Source organism: Rhizophagus irregularis, chromosome 13 (assembly GCF_026210795.1).
Source record: "Rhizophagus irregularis chromosome 13, complete sequence".
NCBI lineage: Eukaryota > Fungi > Glomeromycota > Glomeromycetes > Glomerales > Glomeraceae > Rhizophagus > Rhizophagus irregularis.
The window spans coordinates 675,114-697,935 of NC_089441.1; the positions used below are offsets into that span (position 1 = coordinate 675,114).

The following is a 22,822-nucleotide window of genomic DNA, read 5'->3' on the forward strand; positions in this document are numbered from 1 at the left end:
ACTCCATTCCCTAACACAATTTCATTTTTTTCCAGAATCAATTACTTCGACCTTAATGGGTACCTCCTTATCCCCAAACTGTATGTATATTGTTGTGGTGCCTCTTGATGCTACTTTATCCTCATTTATCATCACACATCTTACTGTACTTGGCTCTTCAATTCTTAGGTCCATTTCATCCATTATCTGACTAGTTATTACATTTACTGCTGCCCCTGTATCAAACATTACATCCTTCAATTCTTGATTTATTATCAGTTTACCCCTTAATGCTGTCAAATGTTCAGCTTCAATGTTATTTATTGGTTCTTGTAGTCAATCTACTTGTGGATATCTTCTCATACCATCATAATATATTTTTCTTTGTTCTGGGCTTATATCTATAATTTGTGAAAAAGTTGCATTTGCTCTGGTATTCTTCATGTCCTGTAATACGTTATATTTTGGTACATTTCTTTGAAATGCGCTTGTCCTATGAATACCTTCAACACGTTCATTTTTACATTCTGATGCATAGTGACCTTTTCGTCCACAATTTCCACATGTATTATTATTTCTCTTTGTTTCCTGGGCTTTTCTCAAACTCTCACTGGTAAATCCCCTTTTTGGTAATGCTGCTGCCTTATCCTGTTGACTGGCATATTTATCATTTCTTCTGCGTGCTTGTTCTTGTTCAATTTCCATATCTACGTCTCGCTCACTTGACCTATTTTTTATATTACTCCTTGTTTGTCTTGGAATAGTATAAAAATCTTGATCAACATGGTTAAATACTACATCATTGTTTTGGTAATATGGGTCACCATAATTGTATTCTTGGTCGTAATCATCTTGATAATCCTGACTATCATAATCATATTGGTCATATTGGTCATTATAATTATCATATTCCACTACATTGAATCCTCGATTATTGTTTTGGTGGTTTGGTGGTCTGTTATAGTTATTTGGTCTTCCATTATAGTTATTTGATCTTCTATTATAATTTTGATTATTTGGTCTTCCATAGTTTCTTTGACCATTATTTACCCTACATTCATTTGCATAATGTCCTGGTTGTTTACAATTATAACATGCTCGAGGTGGTGGTCCTTGTCTATTATTATTGTTTGGTGGTCTCTTTTGCCCTCCAAGTTGATTTACTAGTTTTACCTCTAATTTTTTAAACATGTCGGCAAGGTCATCCTCATAATTTTTCTCCAATGGTTTTTCAAACATATTCTTTGGTTTGTCATCTTGTATATCGATTCCTTTTCTTTGGGTACTAACTGATATACCACGTGTCTTTCTTATTAATTCATTAGTAGCTTCCTCCTCTCTTCTTGCTGTATTCACTGCATCATTTAAATTTGCTGGGTTTTGTCTTCTGACTTGATATCCCAATGTTGGTGTTAATCCTTCGATATAATTATCCACTTGTAATTCATCATCTAATGCATGGCCTCTGGTAGCTATCCTTAATATTTGTCTAAACCTTATCGTATATGCCTCAACATTTTCATTTACTCCTTGTGTTATTTTCCTTAATTCTAACATTTTCCTTTTTCTAACATCTTCCCTGGTAAATCTTTGTTTAATCCTATGTTTTAAATCATTATCATTATCGTTATCTTGCCAATTTACCAAATGACCATTGTTTGCTTCCTTCTTTTCATTATACCATTGTGCTGCTGCACCTTTCAAACAGGTAGCTGCCATTGCTGCTTGTCTAGCTCCATTTACTCCTGCTGCTTTTCCTATAGCAGTAAATGCTGTTTCAAATTGTCTTACCCAATCGTTTATGTCTTCTTCTTCCCTTCCATAAAATTGTGGCATACTAATTATTCCTCCAGCTACATTTCCTGCATCCTCAATTGCATTTGCTAATGGGTTGGCTGCGACTAATCCAGCCCAATTACCTCCTATATCATGTCCCGTTGCTGCTAGTAAAGCCGCTCTAAAATCTTCCCTTACTTCAGCTCTTGTTGCTCCCATAATTATTGGTACTATTGGTAGAATTGGTGGTATCGGTGGTGTTAAAGGTGTTTCAAATAAATTTTCTATATTATAATCAGATATTTCACTTTTATCCTCAGAGTTTGATTCTGAACTTTCACTTGAGTCAAAACCAGGTCTATTTATAATGTTTTCTTCATAAGGTTCTTCAAAATTTTCATTGTTATCGGTATCATTTGGATTTAAAATTTCTCCGTCTTTTCCAGATCCATCTGATTCTTTTTCAGATCCATCAGATTTTTCATTATCAGATTCATTTCCACTACTTTCACTATCCTCAATTCCAGCTTGCTGTTTTAGAAATTTATCTAATATTCGCCTTAAATTTTTCTCCATTTCATTTTTATTTCCTTGGAATATTTCAATAAATTCTTGATCCAATATTTCTCCATCAGTATATCCCATACTGATTAACCTCAATAACTCTCCATTAGTTATTCCTATTTTATTATCATCACATATTTGTTTTAATCTTTTAACCCTGATATCAATTTCATTTTCGTCATTTTCACAATCCCTACACTTGGTTTTTCCTTCGTCAAATTTATTGTTTATCCATCTTATTCCACATTCATTACAAAATGTGGTATTTTCATTTATCCATTCATATAATTTCGTCCTTAATTCTTTGTCATTCGTATCAATTTCCTGGAGATATTCTTCCATAAATTCCGTTGTTAATATTATACTATTGCTTATCCTGAATTTTCTTATTCTCTCTATTTCTGACACATTTAATTCGTATCCTAGTTTTTCTAAGTCATCCTTTAATTCTAGTAATTCTTTTTGTTCACAATTTTTACATTGTCCAATGTCTGCTATCATATCAGGTAACTTTCTATTTCTACAATTTCCACATATTAATGTTTCTTTTGTTAACCATTCATTTATTTCATCTTTTAATTTTTCATCACTTAGTCTCATTAATTCGAAAAATGTACCTAAAAAGTCCTCTGTTAATATCAATTCTATCCTTATCCTTAGGTCCCACATTCTTTGTATATCTTTGTCGGTGAACCTTCCACCCATTTCTTCAATTTTTCTTTTTAATGATTCCACTGTCCATTCGACATCATCCTCTATTTTTATTTCATAATGTATACTACCATCACTGTCCTCTAATTCATAACTTTCAGGACTATCACTTTCTGGGTCCTCAGGTTCCCTTGTAAATTGTTTGGTGTCAATAAATCTTTGTCTTACTTTCTGTATCAATCTCTTCCATGCATCCTTTCCTTCTTGAGTGAATGCCTCACATCTATTCTGGTGTTCTATCTGGAGTATTAATTCAACTACCTTTTCACTCCTCAACAGATCTTCTGTTTCTTCATATAATAAATCCCTGAATAACTTTATTGCTAACTTCTTAACATGTATTGCTTTCATTTCATTTTCCAATATCGTGTTATACCAATCCCAAAATTTTTGAAATCTATTTTCAACATCCCAATCTTCTAAGATGTATCCATGTTCCATTATTTCTGGACATCCAATTAATCGGTCAAATACTTCATTTTCTAAGTCTCCTTCAATACAATCCCTTACAATTACTACAATTATTATCCTTAAACCTTTTTCTTTCATTTTTGGTTGTTGTCTGTACCTTATTGATTCAATTATTCTATCTACTATATTCCTACATTTTCCTTTATGTATTGTATCCTCCCTTTCTCTATTGTCCATACTTAATAAATTCAATAATTCTTTATGTGTCACATTATTGTACATTAGTATTGTATCCTCGAATTTAAACAAAGCATCCCAAAATTTCTTGAATGCCGCTGATACTTCTCTTTCTATTGGGTTACATATTTCACATGCTAAACATTCCTCTGGTTCTATCACTCCTAGGTCATGTTCTTGTTTATGGTTTATATATTCAGCGTTCCAAACATGGTACCATTCCATTTTAATAAAATTCTCTAAAAATTTTCACATCTTTTACTTTTTATCCTTCTTTTATATTTTATTTGACCTATACTGGGCTTGCCTTTACCTCATTTGTTCATTACTGAGTATGGTAGTTTACAGGTTTGTACAAATAAATTTATATTCCATAAAATTTTCCAACCTAAGGTTGGGATGTGTTTCCATATTTGATTTATCTCTTTCCTGTAATTTTCTCATATTTGTCCAGCAAATATTATTTTTAATAAAAATTTTTTTAATCATGATTTTTCTTGGGTACCCTCACACAGAATTGTTTTTGAAAGTTCACACAGAACTATTCTCAATTGATCACACAGAATACCTCAATTGAGTTCACACAGAAAAAGCTCACACAGAACTATTCTCAATTGATCACACAGAAAACCTCAATTGAGTTCACACAGAATTACCCCACCATCGTATTTATAGTGTCGGCTTTTGGGTACACTTTTTATCCTTAACTTAACCTCAATTATTTATAAAAATTATTTTTAATCCTTAATTCATGGAACTTATTTACAATATTCTATTAAAACCCCTTCTAACTTGATTAGCCTCGCATTTCCCTTGATAATCAATTACTACCATACATATTTGGTTCATATGTATGAAAATTATTATAATAATAATTTTTCATTGACTTATCAGCCGGTGGTCAAGTTAGATCAAAAATTTAATTTTGAACATTATCTCTTTATATATTTATGGTCATACTTACCCAAATTAATACCTTTTACATTAGTAACCATTATTTTCACGTATCCTTTAAAATATTTGACTTTATTTTATTAACATTTGTCATTAATACACCTTAAATTCTTTTTTAACCAAGACTTAGAACTTTTAATTTTATAATTCCTTAACTTCGTCGATCCTTTATTTGTAACTTCTAATGATCACGTGGGGTGATCATTTTCTTTTCTCAGAGATCCTGTACTTATAACCTGTAGTGATCATGTGAGGATGATCACTTTCCTTTCTCGGAGCATGCACCACTTGTAACACCTGAGCCCATAGAGAATTATGTTTGCCACCTCAGGTATTAACAAAATGACTCTTTATTAATAATATAAATAAATACAATAATATGCTTGGTTTAATAACATTAAATAACAAAATAAATAACTCATAACAAAATTCGTCTAATTTTCTCTCCTTCCCAAAAGTTGATCTTCACGCCCTTTTATGTTTGTTTTTTGTGTAACTAAATTCATAATTTCGATTCATGGATTTAAATTATTAAAGTATTTCCATTGTTTTAAAGTATTTCCATTATCTTAATTTTGTATCCATTTGATCATCATAAACTCCTAAATTATGATTTATAATATTAACGTAGTGATCAACAAATTAATCACTTGACACCTCAGATCACTTGATTTCATTCAGTTTAGTATCTTTCGGATCTTCATTTATCCTTAAATCCCGTGACTAATAGTTTAAGGTCATCACGGACCAATTACCTTAATCCATGTGATTATTAGTTTAACGACTTCTCGGTCCGATTAAAATAAAAATAAAAATAAGTTAAAATTTTATACACTAAGACTAAATGTAATACTGCGCCTCACAATTAATAAATTTACTAGATATACTACGGCATTACACCGGCAAACTTTCTTCAAAATTCACCCGGGTCCGGGCCGGCACATGATTTTTCGTTAAATCGTGATTCTGGCCAAAATCGTCTTAATTCCGGCCGAAATTAATCTGGCCAAAATTAAGTTGGCCGATTTTTTTTGTTTTTACAACAAAATGATATAATAAAAGTCCGGGTCCGGTCCGGGTTATAGGATAGGGGTCAATGCAGTCCTCTGCTGACACGTTCAAAGATCTGGTTGGCTAAAAAAAAGAGAAGAATCGAAATATTAGAAAATATTTCATTGAAAGAAATATATTAAAAAATTCCTGATTTCTCACCAGAGTTCTACATATGTACGAAGACAAATCCTAAAAAAGAAGAATATTAGTACAAAAACAACAAGAAAAAACAGTAAATAATAAAAAAATGCCTTCATTCCCACAAGAACCTAAAAAAAAAGAAGTACCAAATCCCTAGCAAAATTAAAAGTAAGATGATTGTTAGTAATAAAGTCACTCCATTTCAAAGTAAACTGGTAAAAGGAAAAAAAAATAATCCATTTGGACTCTTTTTACGTATTAATGGTCAAACTAAATCCTTCCATTCCAACTAGCAAAAGCACAATTTTCATTGATTTGATATTCGTGGAGCTTTGACAGTTGTTAATTTTTAAAAAGAAAACCTTGAGAGAGCTTCTGAGATCTAAAAAAAAAGAAGCTAAAATCTACAAAAGAATGAAAGACAAAAGTTACTAACGAAGAGAAAAACAAACAAAAAATAAGTCTAAAATAGTGATGAATATACGGAAAAAAGAAAGAAAATGAATACTCACCGGCTGACTAGCTAATAAGTACGTAATGATTATTTATGTGAGAGGAAGGAGAAAAATGGAAAAGGGAAGACAAAAAAAGAGGAAAGAGAAATTGCGATAGAGAGGAAAAAGGAAAAATAAAAAAGGGAGGAAAAGAATGAAAGAAGAGTGAAAAAAGGTTAAAAAAGGTTAAAAAAGGGAAAGGGGAAGACGAAAAAAAGGAAAAGAGAAATTGCAAGAGAGAGAAAAAAGGTAGAAATGAAAGAGGGAAAGATTAAAAAGTAAAGGCTTAATCGAACTGCGGCTGATGATTATATTGCCTATATAATTTTACTGATAATAGAATTTATTAATTTTATTGTTTATAAATTTTATATTCACATTTAATTTCACGAATTTTTAACACTTCAAAAAAGAACTATTTTAATACAAAACAAAAAAAAAAAATATTTTTTGCATCTTAAGCAAATTAGTCGATCCAACTCGCTACTATTTCAAGACTGGTTTTCATCGAAAACTTAGCAAAAAATGTCATCACAAGATTGGTGTCAAGCACGTGACTGTTAGGTTGCAAAAACACCAGGTTTCTGCAAAGTAATATTTAATATATAATGATAAAAAAAAAGGTTTTAGCTCAAATAATATGAACTATAAAACTAATGTAAATATATTTACTAATTTAAAAAAGGGTTTAACTGAACTATACAATGTAAATATATAATTTACTAATTTACAAACGGTTGTATTGTATATAAAAAATGTAATTATATTAAGATTATATATTACTGATTTGATCGCCAAGAAAGCCAATAAGAATACTTTGCGCAATCGTGGCACCAAAAGAACCAATACTATCCAAGCCTAATTCCTTTTTAATTTTACGATGATACCAATTTTCCAAGGATTCATGTCTTGGTTCATCATCAGGAGACTTTTTAATAGTTACCAAATATGACGTAAAAAAGTTATGCTTCTCTTTTTTCACGTAAAATTCCATTTGTTTAAGAAAGTTGATAAAATTTTCACCTTTCACTGACTTTTTATTATCTTGAATCATTTGTTGAGCGGGAATTTCATAATTTTCTAATAATGTGCATGCTTCTTCTACGTTTCTATCTTGAAATTTTATAACTATAGCGTAGATATTAGAGACATCAAGCTTGGGAAGAAGACCCAACGTGCTAACCCCACCGAATCCACGCCCCACCGTATGCTTGTTTCGAAATCGAAATACCGTGCTGTTATCGTCGTCATAATGTTTATAAAGGATCATATTCCCTTCCCGAAAGCTATCGCAAAACACATTGATATTATTAATACAATCCATTTTAAAAATTATTTAAAGGTAGTTTGGTGACTAATAATTATAGGAGAATTCTTTTTAAAAAAAGCAAATTTTAATTATTATTTTGCATTTACTATTCCTTTTATAATTTTTTTGTTTAAATTTTTTATTTGGTCTGAACTTTTTCTTGGAATTCGATCCAACATTATAATCTAGGCGTTGCTTTCTTAAGAATACCAAAATCGAATTCTTCATTTCAAAGTTTAAACAAAAAAAAAATATGAATAACAACTTTCATTCAATTTCCTAAATAGGAGGAAAAAAATCTATTCCGAAGGTAAAAAAAAATATACATATAATAAACACGTTTTGGTAATAATTGGTATCCTATTGTATGATTGTGTGATCAACATTTTAAGGCATTAAAATCAAAATTTTTTCATTGTAGGCAGCTGAGCTTACCGTATTTGGTTGGTTCACGGAATTGTATTCCCGGTATTGTTAGTAGAGATGGTTAGTCGGTCTTTCGGTCCTGCCCGGTCTTTGAGAAAGTTATAAGGAATGCACCCTTGAATTTTTGGGACGCAGCAAGGGGGGAGTAGAAAGTGAGTAACATAGATTGACTAATTGAGTAACGTAAGATTACATAAATTACTCAATCTACGTTACTCCCATATATAAGACACGGAACGTAAGATGTACTTTATCCCATCTTTACTCCTCTTATATATAGTGTACAAGTAATATATAAAGAATTTATAATTACCTTACGTCCCGTACTTTATACAAATCACGTTGTTTATATTTTTTTATTAAATATTTTGCACAAATATCTTTATTATAACATAATGAATACAAATAAGAAGTTATGTTTATCACTATATTATTTAATTTTCTCCTAATTCTAATAATTCTTTCTATTTAAATAATATAACATATTTAATTAATTGTTTCTATTTTAAATTAAAAAATTATTATTACATATAGAAATTATTAAATACATACGCGATCTGTAGTTACCTCAAATTTATTCATAGAGTTTTGTTTTTTTCATTATCAGATAACTGAAAATCAGACTCCGTCGTATTAGTTGTTTTATCATAGTCATAAATAGTTTCCATTTTTTTTTGCATAGATACAATCTAAAATAGCAAAAACAATATTGTTTACAAAATAATAATTTGATTTTTACAGGTAAACTATTGTATTACACTACTTACATAAATTTAAAAAGAACTTATTGCATCTATTATATTGAGAATTGTTGAAAATCTTGCAAAGGCCAAAGAGTCAAAGTCTAACTTGAGATGATGGCGGTTAACACGTATATTATTGGATATTCAAGCCATGATTATAACACACTATATTGTTATTAATGTATACTTTATTTATGGATTGAAAATAGTAATATATAAAGTACTCCAAAGAACGTAAAATCACATGATCATTTCCTTACATATTACGTTCCGCACTTTATTAATATACTGCCAAGTAAGGGGAGTAACGTAAAGTAATTAAAAATTCACTTTACGTTCCATGCCTTTTTAAGGGAAGTAACGTTAGAAAAATGTGTGACATTACGCTACTCACTTAACCATCTTACGTTACTTACTTTCTATATACTCGGACCACATATATATATATATTAAATCTCTTAAAAGGAATTAAAAACTTCATCCGCCCAAATTAAGGATAAAGAATGGTTGGCGAAAGTAAAAACTGAGAAAAAGAAAGTGAGGGACTGAGGGTATGTTATTAGATCCTAATTGTTTTCAAGCGAAGTAGTACGCAGTAAAATTCGATATACCGAAACCTTGATATAACGGAACATCGGAATTGGGGTATGGAACGGATTATCATAATCTATAATTAATTTGCCCTCGATATAACGGATTTCTCGATATAAAGGATTTTTGATAAATTTTACTAATGGAACGGATGGTTCTGTTATATCGAATTTCACTGTGTAGTATAGTAAAGAACAAAAAAATGAGGGATACTAACCGTTTTCGTAATCTTTTAACAATTAGAATTTTTTGTTTTGTTTTAATTCAATTTGGTTTAAATTTACCTATCGGATTAATTGTTAATTTCTTTCATTTGAATCCATTTTTCCTCGATTAGGTTTAAATTTACCTATCGAGTTTAATTGCTAATTTCTTTCATTTGAATCCATTTTTTCTGTTTTTATTAAATAGTTATAAATCTTTCTAAAGAAACTTAAACGTCTTGGTAAATTCAAACGATCATTTTCGCCGTAGTAATAATTAAATTAGGAGTTGAATTAGTTGAATTTGACCTAAAAAACATTTCTTAATTCCAAAGATAAACTTCGTGTAATTGAAATTTAGGCTAATAAAATGCAACAATAATTTACGCGAAGGTGAAGATTTAATTGGTAACAACAAAACTCCAGTAAAGTAAGTAAAAATTAATATATATGTAGGATATTCAAATAATAAAAAAAATATTAAATGAAATAATTCATAACAAGTAATTTTTATTTGCTTATTTGCTTTGTTAAATAAACGCCAATCTAGTTATCAAGTTTTACAAAAAACCAAAAAAGGGTGGTAAAAATTCCACAAATTAATTCAAACAATTTCTCATGATCAATAAACAAATACAGTAACTTATAATGACACTAAAACCTTATTACTCATTAGAACACAAAACATTGATTATTAATAATATTACAAATACATTATACTTGTATCTTATCATGAATTCTTTGATAAAAAAAAAAATTTGTCGAATTAAATGAATAAATTTTTTGACCAATCCTAGTCTTTATTTGTAAACAATTTGAATATATTGAACTTTATCTATATGAACATATTAAAAAAAATTTTATTAATATAATAAAATTTTTTAATAATTCCTAATGAAATATTGTACGGTACAGTAAGGTTTAAAATAATAGAATAGTAGTAAAAATTTTTTTGATGGCATCACGACTCACGGGATTTACCGCAAAGTTTAAAAACAAAAAAAGAAATATTTAAATTTTTTTTTTTTTTTTTTTTCTTTACCAGATACCAGATACCAGATACTGTGTGTTTCATGGATAATCTTTTTTTATTTTGATTGGTATTCGGTAATAAGTATTTTTTTATTCAATTCCGATTACCCCTTCTAATACACTTTACCATTATTATCATTATTATCTGTTTCAATAAAAACTTAATAATAATTTTTGTATTTCCTTTTTCTCTTATTAAATTTACCGTAATTTACCAGAAAACATTAAAAATACGGTAATTTTGAAGTTAAAATTTTTTTTAGAATTTTCTAATCCAAAAATAGAATCACTATTAACATTATTTTAGTAATCTGTACAATTTTTTGAAAATATTCAATGAAGATTTTAATAGACAATACATAATGTGAAAATCATGAGAATCATGCGAAATTTGAAATTTGAATGTGTACAATTTTGTTTTAATTGCTTAAAAAAAAAAAAAATTTTTATTAATTTCAGTTATTTGAAAGAAAATTGAACACAACGGAAATACAAAATGAATCTAAAAAAGTATTTTTTATTTGTACATATATATATATATAAACTGTAATACATTATAATACATTATATATCGTGTTAGTATCGTGTTATTATCGTGTTATTATCGTGTTATTATCGTGTTCGATGTAATTGATCGAATTGTATAAATGTATAAATGCAATGTAATGCAAAAAATTGTTTTTTTATACGAGAAAAAACGATTTTTTGAAACAAAATGTTTAATATATGGACATGAAAGACGGTACGCGAAGTCGGCGAAGATGAAAATTAAAAATGTTTAGAATGCCGATAACAAAGTGGCAGGTATTTCAAAGATTCATCACCAAATTTGAACTTTGTAAGATCCGTTTCACGCTGGGCTAATAATGATTTGCTCGATTAACTTTGCCGATATTCAATAGAAGTTAATTCAATATTGAACCATTGAAAATATGTATACGTAACTCTCAAGGTTTATTTGAAGTTCGGAAATGTTAGCAACGAGAGAATAGATTGAAAGTGAGTTTCGCGTCGTTCGCTTCCGAACTTTTCAAATTTATTTACGGTACCATACACAGAAGCATATTTGGTATTTAACCTGAGATTTTACGTAAAAGATCACAACAGCAGCAAATATACAGTATATGGGCTTTTCAGAAGTGATCAGTGGTAATATGATTAACTTGTCCTCGCTATTCACAAATTTTAGATTTCAAGACCTGGTAAAATGGTGATAAAACATTGATCCTAACAATTTTGGGACTTACGAGAACAGTATTTAGATTTGTTGAACGTTAAGGGTTCATTTAGGTTAGACTTTGTATTGGAGAGATTGAAGAAAGGTTAAGAAAGGGGATGGGATAACGAGTAGAAGCACAATCTCTGGAAAATCACAAAATCACAAAACTCGCTTACCGATTAATCGACCGTCATACGCAATGAAAAATCAAGATAAAATCAACTTAAATAATTTGTGGATTTCCTCTAGTTAACCTAGTTAATTAGTATTAAATCTTCTATTAAAGTGGTATAAGTGGTATGAGTCTGTATATAATGGCTATTATAAATTATAATAAAGGTTGCGATCAGGTGCAAATCACCGACTTAAAGTAGTATGAATTGTTTGTTCAATGTGATGACGTTATTTAATAAATTACTTTGTTGATTTCTTTTTGCGTTACTTTCCGACGTTGTAAGACAATAATAACGATATTAATCGTTAAATCGTTGATTTTGACATATAAATATTTATTTATTTACGATCATATCACATAAATTTGTTTTGAAGTTGTGTGAGACGCTTTATTATTATTGTCAAATTAATTAAAGTTTTGTAAATTTAATAAATTTATTAATGCTGACAATTAATGTATAATACAAAATAATATGGAAAATTGCTAATATTTTAATCTCATAAAAATACATGAATAAAAAAAAATGTTTACACTTTTTTAAATACTAATTGAAATAATTTGTATTACTTATATATATATAGAGAGAGAGAGAGAAAAAGCGCTAATAATTATTTAAAAAAAATCATCTATGTTTCCTTAACATGCTAGTTTCATTATTTGAAAGTAAAATTGAAAGTATTGTATTATTTTCAATAATTTAGTACAATATACAAATAAATTTTTTTTTTTTTTTTTTTTTTTTTTTTTTTAAAGAAAAAAAATATAAAGTACCGTAAATAATAATAATTATACAAAATATTCCAAGTGTATTTTACACACCCCCAAAAAAAATCCTCCCAAGTAAAAAAAAAAACAATATAAATAAAAAACATCCCAAAAAAAAACCCCGTCGACTCATAAATTCAGATCTCCATCATCAATTTTCCAGAGAGGGTATTTGAATAATCCTAATTTCTTCCATTCCTTTCCTCTGTATAATTCGTGAATTCATTTTCTTTTTGCAAATGATCTTCAACTTCTTGTACGCGTTCCAAAGAAGCAGGTTCACCACGAATTTCGTTCATCATAGAACTAATATATATATTGAATTCATTGGCAGGAGATGTTTTTTTTGCATTTTCTTCTTCTATATAATTTCTCATGATTTCATTCTCTCTTTGTAATTCACGGTTACGAGCTTCAACATCACGAACACGTTCTTGTAGAGCATCAACAATATCTTCAGCATCTAATAGTTCAGCTTCTTTTTCTCTTAACCAATCATCACGTTCTAATAAGATCCTTTTCAATTTCTTAACTTCTTCACGTAACGCGATTTCAGAAGAACGAGAATAATTAGAATGTGTTGATGAAGAAGGAACACCATGGTTTTTCTTTTTATCAGTTTTTGTGGAAGATGATTGACGACTGTTTTGAGAAGAAGGAGAATCCTCTCTTGGTCTTTTTGAAAAAGTTGATTTAGATGTAGATTGAACAGTTTGTTTATTTCGTTCGATAAAATCTTTCTGTTGGTTACCCATATTGATATTATGAGGAATAAAAAAAAATAAAAAAAAAAATTATTTTTTTTATTATCATTAAAAATAATATAAAAGGATATTTGTATAAAAATATTCTTCAATTATATCTTTAAGTTTTTGTTTAATAATTACCTTTTTTGATTTAGCCGTTATTGTGGTTTCATCAGCAATGATTTGTTCATCTTGCATTTCCTATATAATAATGAAAAAAAAAAATATTGTCATTTTTTGTATGTATATGCAGAAATATGTGCAGATTATTCTTTGTCTTAAATGATTATCCAATCAAAAAAAAGCGAGATAAGAAAAAAAAAAGAAAAAAAAAGAAAAAAAAATTTTTCTTTTTTTTACCTCATCCCAAATTATTGATGTTGTATTATAAACAGAATCACCCTAATAAGTCATATTAAAAGAACAAAAAGAATATTGATTAGGAAAACTATTAAAAATTGTTGAATATATATACATATATATGTATATATATATATATATTATTATTTTTTTTTTTTTTTAGGTTGTAAATTCACGCATTACCCTTTTTTTTTTCACTCGCCAACCAAATTTTTCCGCGACGTAACAATTAAAAAAATATATGTGTATCAGATACCTGTCTGTGATTACCCATACTAGTATTATACTTTTCTGTATGTGACGTATTATGGCGCGTCATGTTCTGTTTTTATATATGTACATATATACATTACTATGAATTCGTTTTTAGTATAAATGAACAATGATTAAATTTTTTTTTTTTTTTAACGCACCAAATGATTCAATATCAATCCAAAAATTAGATAAATCGAACGAATTGTTATAGAAAATGAATAGGAAAATGAATAAGAAAAAATAATTAAATACATAAAAAAAAAAGAGGGGAAGGAAAGAGGAAAAAGTATTTTAAAAGTAAAAAATATACAAAGTTTTTTTTTTATTTATTTAATAAAACGATAAAAACGAAATAGAATGATTATAATAACTAATAAATGATAACGAAATTATTTTATTTTTCTTTTTTAAACGATGTCCACGTCAACTGCACTATGCTAGTCTTTTACTTTAATTATAAAGTTTCTCAAAAAAAAATAATAAGTTCAAAATGATAAAAAAAAAAACTTTGTAAGACTGTATTTATATAGCTTTATGTATCATACTATTCATACGTGACCAGGTACTAATTTTAGTTTGGGATCAATATATCTGTGTAACAGAATAGTTGAACAATGATCTACTTTATGAGATCATCAACACATGAATTCGTATAAATCCAGAACAAAGGATTTTTTTGATTAAAAACGAATATAGTAAAATTATATTACTTCTTTGATTAGTTTGATATAAGAACAAAAATCATGTGTTCTCTTGCAGTTATTAATTTTTAATTAATAAACCCTTAGCGGATAACCATTATGGTGTTTTTTTGACAATAACATCCATTGTTTTACTTTTGGCATACGTGCATTTATTACATTGAATCTAATGTAATTGGAAAAAATCCAAAAATAATGGAAAGTAACAAGATTTCTTGGAACGAGATTGAGATTATGATTAAGATTAGAAGTTAATCGGGATTTTACGCGATCAAAAAAAAAACATGATTTCTTTATAGTCTTTATTAAATATTGTTGTCATCTTTGACGTTTATAAAATTTTTCAAAGAAAAACTTTCTATTGTTCTTTATCGAAAGAAAAAATCTTTTTATTGATATAATCCTTTTTGTGCAGGTTAAATAGGTTAAATGATTTATTGATAACATCTTTTTAAATTCTTTGCATTCTTCTTCAAATCTATGCACCTCCTTTTTCTTCCATTTTTCTAGTAATAGATTTATATTAAGAAAAAAGAATATTCATAGAATTTATTTATATATATAATATATATTATATAATATTTGAAATAAATTATAAAATGTTTGTTAAAAAATCAAGATTTAATCTATATATAGAATTTGTAACATAATGCGTAATAGGAAGTTAGGAACTTTTCAAGGATCATCTGATCATCTGTTGATTTCTATAAATCATTCATCATTCAATCATTAAAAATTATCTTGATATCGAATAATCGAATAGTAGTAAGAAAATTTATTCTATTAAAAAATGGAAAAATATTATTTGTTAAAAAAAATTGTAGCTAATGCAAAATGTACGTATAATAAATGTGAAAGGATGAAACGTTTTAGTTATTCCTTTAGGAAATTAAACTTAACCTAATTATTAAATTTCATAAATAAAAATTTTTATATTAAATTGCATAACATTTTATTCATCCAATCAATTATTGATAAAAATAACTAAAATAGTATATACTATTCCATATATGATGTTCATGTAAATAAAACTGTTTGACGCCCCTGTAATAATATTACACGGAACCTTATGCACCTGCAATGTGACAAACTTAACACAACCCGAAGGCAATTTAACGCACCACGTGCATTATTATTTAACATCATCCTATTTGTATACTATATAAAGATTAATGTACTGTATCAAGGGGGAACTTTTTTTTTTTTACCGCTCAAAATTTTATCCTCGTTTTACTTATTGTTACACGCATAATTCAATTATTATTATTTTTTATTTATTCAGTACTTCAATTTTTTTCCTCTTCCACGATAAAATCAAGGTAGTGATTTTTCATGATTTTAATATTATCATCAAATATTTGTAAATAATAAAATATTTTTTTTTACAAATTTTTCTTACATTTTTCATTCTTTTTTTTAAAATAAAAGTATTTGTTCAATAGGGTAATGATGTCAATTAGAACTCCTGCATCTTTTAATTCAAAAATTCGTGGAAAGAAAATCAATATTTCTGAATATAATAAGAATTTAATTTCAGACGCACTTTCTTTAATTTGGATAAAAACTGACCATAAAATTGAAACATGTTATTTTGAAAGAAATAATGTTAGAGTATCATACAAAAAAAATGAAGGTTATGGATATTTTGATTTACATGAATCATTTGAAGAAATCTCAACAGATTTTATGGTAAATGTATTTGATTTTTTTTTTTTTTTTTTTGGAAAAATAAAAAAGGATTTAAAAAATTTTTTTTTGAATTATTAGAAAAAAAAATTGGATTTTAAATTTGAAAAAATATACAAATATACAAATATAATATATAAATATATATTTTTTTTTTAATAAATTTTTTTTTAGTCGTTACAACAGAAAAATGTCGAGTTAGATGATATGAAGGTATAGTAGTTATGATTTATAATTAATTTAATTATCGTAAATAATTATTGATTTTTTTTGTAATTAATAATTGTAATTAATAATTGCTAATTTTTTTTGTAGTTAAAATTAAATAACGTGATAAATGAACTTGAAGATTATAAAAATAAATATGAATCAATATTAAATCAGAATATTAATTTACAGGTAAAATCAATTATAACTATTATAATTATTATAATTATAATTTATTATTTTTTTCTTTTATTTTTTTTTTCAAAAAAATTTTAATTATTATTATTAATCAATTCTTTTCTTTTCTTTCTTTTATGTTAAAAAGAATGAATTACAAAAGTTTACTTCTTTACAAAAGAATTCAATTAATGATATTACTACTGCTGGTACAGTAGATTATTCGAACGATATAATTGATGAATTAACAAAAGAAGTTCTTGCTTCAGTAAGCGTTAAAGATTTTTGTAATGATCTTGATAAATGGATTATTAAAAATAATAATTCTTTTGGTAAATATGATGCTACTATTACTATTACTGGTAAAGTTGATACCGTAGTTTCTTCAGATACAACAAAATCTTCTGTAAGAATAATAGATTATCATGATGATATTAATAAACGGATTATGAAAATTAATAATTTTGATGAATCATCAGTATCATCAGTAGCAGTAACGACATCATCATCATCATCATCATCAACGTCATCATCATCAACGTCATCGATGACGATGGAAATAAAGCCTCCAGAAAAAGTATTAACAAAAGAGAAGGAAGCACATAAGATTACCGTGTCAAAGTGTAAACAAACAAATATTAAGTTCAAAGATGCTAATAAGAAAAATTGCAAGAATGATAAGAATGATGATATAGAAAAGTCAAACAAAAACAAAAGCAAAGCTCAAAAACGTAAAATTAATCATATTGAGACTTCGGATGATAACAATAATAATAAGTTGGATCCTTTACAATTTTTATTATTAAAAAAAGGAAGAAAGCTAAATAAAATTTTATCACGACCACCAATTAATGACGATGATGCACTTATTATTTCTAATCAATCAGAATCGAAAATAATAAATATTATTAATGAATTATTAGTTGAACCAATTAAAATAATAGATGAAAATTCTGCTGAAGCTAGAATTTATCAATGGAAAAATCAAGAATTACAATATGAAAAATTCAGAGTAGCACTTGAATCTTATAATTTATTACATTTAATGTCACTTATTAAGATTTATGATGATCTTTTAAAAGTTGGTGAAGAAATAAAAAATAATCCTGAAAAGAATATTAAAAATGTTAAAATTTGGGTATTTGATTTTGTACGTAACAAATTAAATATTAAAAGTAAATTAGAACAAAGAAATAGACTTGGTTGTAATAGGTTACTTCAATTATTTAACGAAGGAATTACAAGTGATCAAATTGTAAAAGCTGGATTTCATAAATGTGATTTTTTTGTTAAACAACAAGATTATGATATTTTTTTATCTCAAATCCCTTCATCTTTAAATTTATCAAATGATTATTTATCGGATAGTACAGAAACTTCTAATATTAATAAACCCCAATTAATACATAATAATGATGAATTACAAATTAATAATAATAATAATAATAATCAAAACACTACCAAAAATGAGGCAAAACAAAATACATCAAATAAAAAACAAAAAATTATGAAATCTTGATAATAAATAGACTATATAATAAACGTATTTTAATTTATTATTAGAATTTAGACATATAATTTTTTTATTTTTTTTTTTACTTTAATAGAATATTCATAATACTATTTTATAAATTTGTAATTTTGTATGAAATTTGTAAACTTTTAAAATTTTAAAGAATTGTTATTAATAGTAATAAATCTCATATTTCGTTTAAAATCATTACAATTAATGAAATTGCAAAACGATTTAATGCATATTTAACAAATGTATTAATAAATGAAGACGAGGACGAAGATACATTAAGAATTTGAAAGCTGATAATGCTAGATGATTACAATTGACAATGCCACGCACTTAATGTGAACTTAGGAAAATAATCAATCTTCTCATAAAGTTTGACCTAATCTTACGCGATCTTTTTACATTACCGACATAGGATACGATCCAGCAATTCCACTCCGGAGGTAAGTTGCTAATATAAAAATACAACTTTTCACGAACGCCTTTATCAATACCAATATTTTAATACGTTATTAAATTTATTCTTTTTAGATAGTAATTGTGCCATCTTGAAAATGGTTTTTCCTATTGGAAAGAATCCATCATCAATCATACGTTTATACCAGTATATAGAATTTTATCATCATCCTTTTGAATAAATCCGTCAATTATTGATATTGTATTTCGAGTTGGAATATTACATTTTTCCCTATTATTTAAATAATAATCACCTTGTGCTACGCGCCAAAGAATTTTTTCGAAGGCTACATTTGATAATTGAGACTCAGTTTTGGATATCGTATGAAAAAGTTTTTCAATCACTTTATTATCTTCTAATTTTGAAGCCGAATCAAGAAGTCGAATAACTTCTGACTTTTTAAACTTCATTTTTCGAATTTATAATAATAATAATTTGTACGTTTCATCAATATTTTTATGTATCAATAAAGATCGATCATAAAAGTATAAATTTGTGAATCCGGAGATACATTATCATTTTTCATCCTGTTAAATAATTCTATAGCCTTTTCGATTTCATTATTCTGTAAATAAGTACCTGTTAGAATAGTATAAGTTGCAAGACTTGGTTGGATAAACTTCATTTTCTTGCATAATATTAAAAATTTTGATCGCGTCATCATATTCAAACATCCACGTAAAAGTGTATTATAATCTAATAAATTTAAATTTATACCGTTCGAATCTTGTAATTTTTGAATAGCGTCTAATCCGGTGATCCCCAAAGAATCAAGGATTAAAACATTGGGTTTGATTCCTTCAGATTCCATCTCACGAAAAAATTCCTTCGCGCGTTCCTTTTCTTCACGTAAAATCGTTGCTCTAATAAGACTAATAATATGTTAAGACTGTTGATTTGATTCCTCTTGATTTCATTTCTTCATAAATTTTAATAATTTGATACCCATCAGAATCATACATTAAAACATTTAATAATACATTATAAATCTGAACATCCGGTTTTATATTAAAGCGTCTAAAAAGTGTATATCCTTAGCGCGTGCAGCAAGTAGTATCGCGTAAGTAACTATGCTACTTTTGATTCCCAAATTAATAATTTCTTTATGTAACGAGCATATATTTTGACGTGAACCTAATTTAGCGAATCCTGTCATCATGATATTATATATATGAAACTGTATTTGGTTGAATTCCTCGACTCTTCATAATTTTGAATAAATTACGTAAATTTTGATAAATCACCAAAATTTAAAGCCGTGGACATAAATATGTTGTAAGTAGAAACATCAGGTATCAGATCTTCAAATATTGAATATTGATATGATTTGTTATAAATTAAAGATTTATCAGATTTATCAGAAAAATCAGTACCTTTTAAGAATTTTCTGAACGTTTCAATAATAAGATTGAAATCTTTTACTGTCAAAGTCTTAAATTGTATGAGTGAGATTATTATAATCATTCCATAAATCATCAATGTTCCTTCCTTCAAGTTGAATAATTGGATGATGTACTTGTTCTTTGATATTTGAAGTTGAAATATCAATTTCTACATCTTTTTTTGCGTCCTTGTTGTAATCTAATGAACCACTATTATCCAAAGATGCTTCCTTATCAGAAAAGGGTTCTGGAACTTATGAACCTTGTTAAATTTTATAATAGAACGATAAAAAAATTTTTTTGTGGCTTATGGTGAGTCATTGTTACATATAAATGTGATTTTAGAGTCAAAGACGTCATTTATAATAAAGATAGATCTGCGCCAGATCTTATGCGATTGTATTAATTTTATTTAATATTAGATTCTCCCATTTTTATTAATTAGCAAAGTAAATACTGCATTTAATGAAACTGTTTAAAAAAATAAAAAGATTTACAAAATATTTATTATCCTTTTCAAAACGTGGAACAATATGAATAGAAATTGATCTTCGTCGAGTGCAACCAAGATATTATGTTACAAAAAAATTAAATGTTCATTTAAAAATTACAATCAAGTTGCATCACTCTTAAAGTATAAATCATTTTTTTTATCTAATCAAGAATCTATCATGTTTTTCATTTATATATTATTTATGATTATAAGTAGAGGTATGGATGTTAATTAATATTTTAACATTTTAATAATTTCTAAGATACGTGGCCATAGTTTTTCAGTTATAATTTAGAAAATGTTAAATAGATATTGTTATTGACTATAACACAGATAAGTTGTTTTCATCAGTATGGTAAATAGAAATTGACAAATTCATGTATATAGTACTAATAACAAAATATAAGTATCTAAATAATTTTTGTTTATATTAAAATAATGAATACATTTTCTTCCTGCTTTTTTGGGTTCAAAAGTTCCTGGCTTGAGTTCTTTACTCATTTTCTACTAAAATGATGTTTGTTCCACCACGGATGCTGTAAGGCGAACTCAACCCTTAAAAAGTAGAATTTACTACTAATGTGATTTAAAAATGATAGTGAATACATTAAATTTTATATAATTTCTATTTAATAATTCTATATTTTATATTATTATTAATTAATTTTATCAAATTTGTATGTATCATTATTAAGTATTATGAAAGATATGAAAGATACTTTTTTTGGTCTACCCTTTACTATTAAAATATCACATATTTTTAAAAAAAACCCAGTTTTTTAAGGTTAGCTAAATAAATAAATATATATTTTTGAAGTATAAAATGGTATTAAGTATCAAAGCCTAAAATGATGAAAAATTCTGACAAAACCCAGAATTTTTGAGAAACATCTGAGCATACCAATGTTTCCGAATTTTTTGTCAGAAAAATCTAAATTTTCATAAGAAATTTCTATATTCTATCGCTTGAAAAAATTTGATTTCTATTTTCAACCTGATCCCAGATTAACATATTTAAGCAATAAATATTATATGGAAATTAATAGGATGCTAAAAATATTTTTTTTTTAAAAAAAACTTCTTATAAATTATAATTGTGATTCCATTATGTACAAAGTTTATTGTAAAACTGGATAATTTTTTTAATTTGAAAATACACTTGATAATTTTATGGCTGTCGAGCCTAATGATGCATTCGATCTGGTAAAGTTGCACTATATATATTTAAACGTGGGTGCTTTCAAAATATATTTGGTAATTCACTTAATCTATTATGAAATTATTTGTATAATTACTTGGAAATTAATGGATTCTAATGTTTTTGATATACTGTATATCTTAAAAATATGATTGAATAATAATCAGTAGTCAAATTTGAGATTGTTTCTCTTTGGGATTTTTAGACTCTTTGTCTTTAGTCTGAGAATGGTATCCATATCATTGCATCCATGTTATTCAAGTTAAATAAATTGATTTGAAGAAAAAAGAGGAGATATCTCCGTCATTTTATAAATCTTTTATCACATGACTGCGTGATATAATATTCTCTTTAGCAATTTTAGGCAATAATACACCTGAGGAAAATCAAAGTGTTTAATTCTTGTTTGCTTGTTTGCCCGTGTGGGTTTTATTTATATGAACTTATGTAATCTTTTAGCACTAAATATTTTTGATATTAAAGATTTTATAAATATTTTTGAGAAATATCATATGATAACATGATCAATAATTTAAGCAATAACTTGTGAAACTTGTGACATATTGAAATAGCAAGATCTATTTTATTGCTAATAGAATTCAATAGGATTCAGTTAAATTTTTCATAAATAATTAATGCTATTTCAAATACTGATAATATAATTTATAAAATTTTAGAAGTTTCAGTTTGATTTTTTTGGTTCATACCTATCTTTAATCGGATGTCAGTTTGATCATCTTCATTTTCTGAATAATCTAAATAATCAATAATAATAACAATATAATAATATCTAAAATTAAAGGAAGAAGGATTATATATTTTACTATTTTATTATTTTTTTTATAATATATTTTT

At 26.7% G+C, this 22,822-nt stretch overlaps 5 protein-coding genes across 5 annotated transcripts; 1 reads left to right on the forward strand and 4 right to left on the reverse strand.

Annotated features, from left to right (window-relative positions):
• Positions 1-7,092: 7,092 nt before the first annotated feature.
• Positions 7,093-7,644, reverse strand: OCT59_004780 (uncharacterized protein; the record flags this gene model as incomplete). Its single annotated transcript, XM_025333683.2, has 1 exon — positions 7,093-7,644. The coding sequence occupies one exon, from the start codon at positions 7,642-7,644 to the stop codon at positions 7,093-7,095; it is 552 nt and encodes a 183-aa protein (XP_025185993.1).
• Positions 7,645-12,965: 5,321 nt separating this feature from the next.
• Positions 12,966-14,398, reverse strand: OCT59_004781 (uncharacterized protein; the record flags this gene model as incomplete). The annotated part of the gene is made up of 5 exons (XM_066137932.1): positions 12,966-13,523; positions 13,671-13,730; positions 13,890-13,931; positions 14,146-14,211; positions 14,303-14,398. 5 exons carry the CDS (start codon positions 14,396-14,398, stop codon positions 12,966-12,968), a joined length of 822 nt encoding a protein of 273 aa, XP_065997125.1.
• A 1,896-nt stretch (positions 14,399-16,294) lies between these two features.
• On the forward strand, positions 16,295-18,434 carry OCT59_004782 (uncharacterized protein; the record flags this gene model as incomplete). The annotated part of the gene is made up of 4 exons (XM_025329398.2): positions 16,295-16,534; positions 16,706-16,744; positions 16,847-16,930; positions 17,064-18,434. 4 exons carry the CDS (start codon positions 16,295-16,297, stop codon positions 18,432-18,434), a joined length of 1,734 nt encoding a protein of 577 aa, XP_025185995.2.
• A 591-nt stretch (positions 18,435-19,025) lies between these two features.
• OCT59_004783 (uncharacterized protein) lies at positions 19,026-19,304 on the reverse strand (the record flags this gene model as incomplete). The annotated part of the gene is made up of 1 exon (XM_066137933.1): positions 19,026-19,304. One exon carries the CDS (start codon positions 19,302-19,304, stop codon positions 19,026-19,028), a length of 279 nt encoding a protein of 92 aa, XP_065997126.1.
• A 53-nt stretch (positions 19,305-19,357) lies between these two features.
• On the reverse strand, positions 19,358-19,705 carry OCT59_004784 (uncharacterized protein; the record flags this gene model as incomplete). Its single annotated transcript, XM_025333684.2, has 1 exon — positions 19,358-19,705. The coding sequence occupies one exon, from the start codon at positions 19,703-19,705 to the stop codon at positions 19,358-19,360; it is 348 nt and encodes a 115-aa protein (XP_025185996.1).
• Between the last annotated feature and the right edge of the window lie 3,117 nt (positions 19,706-22,822).